General features: G+C 53.8%; 1 protein-coding gene across 1 annotated transcript in view; it reads left to right on the forward strand.

Annotated features, from left to right (window-relative positions):
* Positions 1 to 6,000, forward strand: part of LOC129146026 (EF-hand calcium-binding domain-containing protein 4B-like) — a 29,791-nt gene that overhangs the window by 22,400 nt on the left and 1,391 nt on the right. Inside the window, 5 exon segments of the mRNA XM_054696787.1 lie at positions 86 to 410; positions 1,512 to 1,644; positions 5,131 to 5,212; positions 5,312 to 5,391; positions 5,394 to 5,425. Coding sequence (XP_054552762.1) covers positions 86 to 410; positions 1,512 to 1,644; positions 5,131 to 5,212; positions 5,312 to 5,391; positions 5,394 to 5,425 — 652 coding nt within the window.

Below are 6,000 nucleotides of genomic sequence, written 5' to 3' on the forward strand. Positions count from 1 at the left end.
AAAGGCGCGGACAGCACTCCAACTTCCAAATTGATATATTTTATGACATTCTCTGCTCTTTTCTTTCTTCCCCTCCCCAAAATAGCCAGTCAGAAGAGGAAGAAGATGTGTTTGGCATCCCAAGGAGGAAAAGTTCTCTGGGCCTGAGTGGGTATCCGGTTACAGAAGAGGAGCCAGGAGCCAAGGAGTCAGGAACTGGGGGTTCCCTCACCCCGACACTGCGCAGAATCATTTCCATTGAGGAAGACCCTCTGCCCCAGCTCCTGGAGGGCAAGCCACTGAGCAAATGTACAGAAGAGGAGGAGGTGTCTCCCCAGGCTGTGGAAGGACGAACCCAGCAGGCCCCAGCCTTCGAGCTCCTGCCCACCTCCCCTCGGGAGCAGCCTGTTGGAAAAGAGGCCTGGTCTAAGGTGAGGGCACCTCCCACCCTAGGTTGTTTGTCAGTCCTGAGCCTTGTCCCTTGCTGTTGAGCTCTGGTGTCCTGAAGGCAGCTCAGGAGGTCAGAGGCAGTTTGCCTGTGATTCACAGGATGGATGCCTTCAAACACCATCTTCCTTTCTCTAACTGAATGTCACTAGGCCAAAAGGCTATGAATGGCTTTTCTCTGAAACTCAAGCACTGCTACTATCCACTGCCACACCTTTATAGTATTTGTTCTATGAGATGAGCTAATTCCCCCAAATCCACTTTTAAATAGCTTCTAAAGAGCCTCCTCATTTGCCCAGGCAGTGCTGGGCGGGTCTGAGGGCAGGATCTGGGTGAACAAGCAGCTCTCTAGAAAGGGGACTGCGCAGTGGAAAGGCCCCTGTCTCTCACTGGCTCCAGATCCCGGGGTGAGGGCTTTGCCTCTGGGCTTGAACCTCCCTTCCCTCTGCTGCTGGGTGGAAGAGAAGAAGCAGCAGTGTCTGGTTGACTGAAAAACTCTGCCCAAGACCCGTCATGACAGGACTTCCCAACCCACTGATGACATAGTTCCAGCACCCCTGGGATCCTGGGCCGAAGCTGACAAGATAGAACAGACAGCCAAGTGCAAGGAGGCCAGGGTGCCCTTCATTCAGTCCAGGCTTTCAGGCCAGGGCATAAGAGGCCCCTCCCCTGACCTCAGATGTCCCTGAGCACTGGGATAAGTAGAGCCCCCTTCCCTGCACACACCCTCCCTGCCCCATAGGGACCCCCTCCTTTGGGGACCGTGACACCTGCCCATGCTCCCAGAGCACCTACACATCGTGCTGTGATTACTTCCCAGTCTCCTTCACCCTAAGCCAGGCCTACCTCCCAGGCCTGCTCCTCGGGTCCTGCACGCATGTTGATTGAATGAATGTTTCTTCCCCCTATGGAGGCTGGAGGAGCATCCATTCCCTGCTCCCATCTCCCTGCATTCTGAGGCTGGAGCAGCCTCCTGGTGCTACTTGGGGGCCAGGTCCCAACCCTCCCCTGACACCGCGAGGACCAGAAAGGGCAGGTGGTGGCACAGGCCTCCTGGGCTTGGCTGGACTCTCTGCCGTCCACAGGAGGAAAGGTCTCCACCCACCCCTGACCGGCTCTTCAAGATCGTGTTTGTGGGCAACTCGTCTGTGGGGAAGACGTGCTTCCTGAGGAGGTTCTGTGAGGACCGGTTCTCCCCGGGCACAGCAGCCACTGTGGGTGAGTCTCCTTTTTTTTTTTTTTTTAAAGGTTTATTTATTCATGCATACAAGAAGTGGGGCAGAGGCCAGAGACGTGAAGGGTGAGAGGACCCACCAGAGACAGAGTGGGGAACAGAACAGGAAGACTGACTGAAACACAGTGCTGAGGAGAGCAGAGGGAAAGACAGGAGAGGTCTGCTGCACCATGTTGTCAGCTCCCTGGCCAGGGATCGAACTCCTGCTGCAGTGGCTGCGAACAGCCCCAAAGATTATGTACCAACCCCTTGCGCCACCAGGGAGGCCCGAGTCTCCTTCTTAAGGCAGGGCCTGGCCCACCTTCGTAGGGGGAAGATGTGAAAAGGGGGCTGAGGAGGGATTTGGTGCCTAGAGGGCTGGCCCACAGGGAAGTGGCGAGAGGAAGTTCACCCACACACGTGGCATGGGCACTCCGGAAGTCCAGCTCTGGCTGATACTGAAATGGCAAAGAAGGAGTCCGGTCCTGTATCGCTTTGTCAAGCCCATCTCTCTTGTTATCATTCCTTCCTCCCTTTCCAGTAGGGCCCTGAATCTTCATGCTTCTTCAGGGTCAGGCAGGACAACGTGAGGCCTACACACCCCTGCTCCCTTCAAAAGTGGGCTGCAACCCCCTTGCCAACCCCTCCCTGTGTGGGTGCAGGCGCAGGTGGAATGGAGGACAGACCTCTCCTGCCGCCCGCTGCTCCCCTCAGCAGTGTACTTCGGTCCTTCTGCCTGCTCTGCTCCCCGCTCTGGCTCTGGTGAATTCTCTCACCCTCCCGTGCTTCTGACTGTGCCCAGTGCTTGTATAAATAAATCTTTAAAAAAATACAAATAAAAATAAAAATGAAGGGATTTGAGACCTACTATGCTCTGGGTGATTTCTTTCACCTGTCAAATTTCACCCATCCTTCTTTCCAGGCCTGGTGGGGTGCTGTTGGGAGGCATGGGGGCAGCATTTCAAGCTCAGCTACTAATGGATAAGCCTGGCTGAATATTCCCTCTCTTGGGTAATGTTTTATTCACACAGAGGCTTTTACTCCTCTCACCCAGAGTGGCTCATTGCATTGGAAAGTATGGCAAGACCCAAAGCCTATTGACCTTTTAGCTTCAACCAAGTTGAGTAGCTCAAGCAAAAAATTAATCCTTTGCGTGCCTACTATGTACTATTTAACCAGGCTCATACATTAACTATGCTTGAAAATATATTGACATGACTTTTGTATCTCTCTTCACAACAACCCTGGGGGTAAGTGTTATCACCCAATAGATAGATCAGGTCACTGAGGCCTAGAGAGATTAACAGGTGTGTCCATATGCCTATCAGCTGTTTGGTGGGTGCTGATGCCTCCATCCTGCCACCCACACCCCTTCTATTCCACTTCACGGTCTCCCTAACAACAATGAACTGTGTGTGCTCAGCTCCTGGTGAGTAACAAGGACACTTTCCTGCCAGGGAGAAGGGCAGAGGGTGGTGCAGGCAGGCTGAGGGTTGCAGGCATCAGAAGTCCCGGATCTTCATCTCAGCTCTGCAGTCATCAGAGTGTGTGGCCCCAGGAAGACCTGTTCCCAATTTGGGGCTTTAGTTTTTCTTTGAGTAGTTACTCAAGAATACCTTCAAGCCCAAGTTTCTGTCCTGACTATCTTTGATCCTTGGCCACCTGATGTTTGACTCTCCCTGCCCTGGCCAGAGCCTGTCCAGGGAGACTCCATTTTCTTCCCTTTTTTTTTTTTTTTTTAAAGGATTTTATTCATTCTTTTATACAAGAACCAGGGTACAGGCCAGATTCACGGGACGGTGAGAGGATTTACCAGAGACAGAGCAGAGAGCAAAACAGGCAGACTGACGAAATACACTGCTGAGGGGAGCAGCAGGGAAGGCAGGAGAGGTCTGCTTCGCCATGTGGGACCCTCGCTGGCTGGCGGGGATCGAACCAGCGCTGCAGAGGCTGCGGACAGCTTCACAGCGCTGCGCTCAACCACTTGCGCCTCCAGGGGAGGCCACATTTTCTTCTTTTTTATCCAGAATGGGCCCTTCCAAGTTTCTGCCTACAGAAATAGGTTTCCTCCACAGATTTCAGGTGTCCCAATCTTACGACTGAGCCTTGCCCCATGCCATGGTCACATCTAGATCCTCTCCCATTCCCTCCCTCCTGCCCCTTCCATCCAATGCCTGGGAACATCCCAAGGTGAAGAATGAGGCCCCAGAGGGAAGAAGGGCCAAGCCTGGGAGCCAATCCAGAGCAGTCTGGCCTTGTCTGCCCTGAGGGGAATGCCTGGGTGAGCCTGTGCCTCTGAACCTTCTCTGTGAAGCAAGTGACTCTGGCGTCCCTGCTGGTCCCAACATTCTGGGGGGTCATGACCTCCCCCTTTGCTCTAATCCTGGGCCCTCATTCACTGGCCTTTGCCTGGAGGTATTGCTAGGATGGCCTCTTCCATTACTGCTCTTTGTTGTCTGTTTTGTCTCTTCTGTTTCTATCTGTCCCTGCTGCTGTTGCTACCCTCCCTGGACCCTCCAGATCAAGGACCTCAGCGGCCTCTTTGAAAGAGGTAGGGGATCCTCAATTAAAAATAAATAAAAGACAAAAAAAAAATCAATGAAAAAAAGTGGGAGGGGATTTCTTCTGGTTCCAAGATCTGCTATCTTAAGGGGAAAAGGCCTTTTGTATCTCGCTCAGCACTGGGGAACAGTCAGATAGGATGTAGGAGGGAAGAGCGTCTGTTATCAAAGGATCTGCATTAAGGTCCTGGTTGCTGCCATGAGGGACAGAACGCTGGCCCTGACCTCGCGTCCCCTCTTGGCGGCTGGTGACTGCAGCGAGTGTTGCAGCTCAGAGAGATGCTGGTGGAAGGCCCGGTGGCTGGGACCAGGAGTGCTAGGCCCATCTCCAGGGTGAGCCTTGTCTTTGATTTCTTCTCCCACCCATTCACTCCTCTCTTGTCCCTCCCTCCGCTGCCAGACCCTCCCCGGCTCCTCCTGTGCTCCTCTTCCTCTTGACTCCTCCTCCTGCCCTTCCACAAGCCTTTGTACTGGCTGATGGAAGTCTTAAAGTATGGTCCACACACACCCCCCATCCACAGCCCCCGCCCCGGGATATTTGATTTTTCTTGAAGGAACTTGGGAAAGGATTTTAGGGAGAAAGAAAAGAGAGAGAGAGAGACTAGAGGACAGTCTTTCCTCCTGATATTCACAATGAGAGAGTAAATCCATGAATAAGAGCAGTTGGCTTTGCACTGGTAAATCGCTTTTGTACAGGTGACCTCTTTTGACCCCTGAAGAGGGTGTGCTGACAACTGTGGGGAGGGGCCTTTCAGAGACATTAAGTGATACATCAGGTCCCACAGTTAATAAATGGCAGAGACAGGACCAGAGCTCAGGGCTTCTGCCTCACCGTTTTCTGGTGCTCTGACCACTTCCTCTCATGGCTGCCCAGAAACTGCACGGGGAGAGCTGTCACCTTGGAAGTGACAGGCCTGTTCCATCTTGCAGGCATCGATTACCAAGTCAAGACAGTGTGTGTGGACAACTCCCAGGTGGCTCTGCAGCTGTGGGACACGGCTGGGCAGGAGAGGTGAGGAGCTGGTCCCCACGCCCCTGCTCCCCTATTGCAGCCACGGGGACTGGGCTGGGAGGGGAGGGGGCACCGCTGACCAGCTGCCTGTGGGCGCAGGTACCGCTGCATCACCCAGCAGTTCTTCAGGAAGGCCGACGGCGTCATCGTCATGTACGACCTCACGGCCAAGCAGTCCTTCTGTCGGTGCGGCAGTGGCTGAGCAGCGTGGAGGTGAGCTGGTACCTTCCAGGATGCTTATGCTGGACCCTGGCCTCCACTTTCTCTGCCTGTCTCCCACCTGGCCCTCTGTGCTTTCAAAATCTTGCTCCGAAGCCACCTTCTCCAGAACACCTGATTCAGGCATCTGGAGAGCGTCCCTCCCACTGCCCACTACCAGGCTTGTTATTGGGGACCCAAGAGTGAACAAGACAGGCCCAGTCCTGCCTCAGATGAATGCAGATTGTGTCAATTATCACCCTGTTCCATTGGGTTTAGTTCCACGAATGAATGGGATAGGATTGGTGAAGGGCGTGCAGAGAGGAGTGTTAAGGAAGATTTCCCCAGAAAATCTGTATTTCAGTGGAGTCGCAAATGCCTTCTTCCAGAACTGTTCCCACTCCGCCTCTCCCTGCCCATGTCGCTCAGTCATGCCTGGCCTCTGAGCCCCACTACATGGCTTCTCGGGGCCTCTGCCACAACCCTCACATGAGGGAAGGTTGATCTGATCTACAATGTGGGGCCCAGGCTCACCCAGGCAGGACCACAGAACAGCCTTGCCCTGGAATTCTGGGTTGTCTGTAAAACTT

The sequence above is a fragment of the Talpa occidentalis genome, unplaced genomic scaffold (genome assembly GCF_014898055.3).
Source record: "Talpa occidentalis isolate TD23 unplaced genomic scaffold, MPIMG_talOcc4v2.1 talOcc4.16, whole genome shotgun sequence".
Lineage (NCBI taxonomy): Eukaryota > Metazoa > Chordata > Mammalia > Eulipotyphla > Talpidae > Talpa > Talpa occidentalis.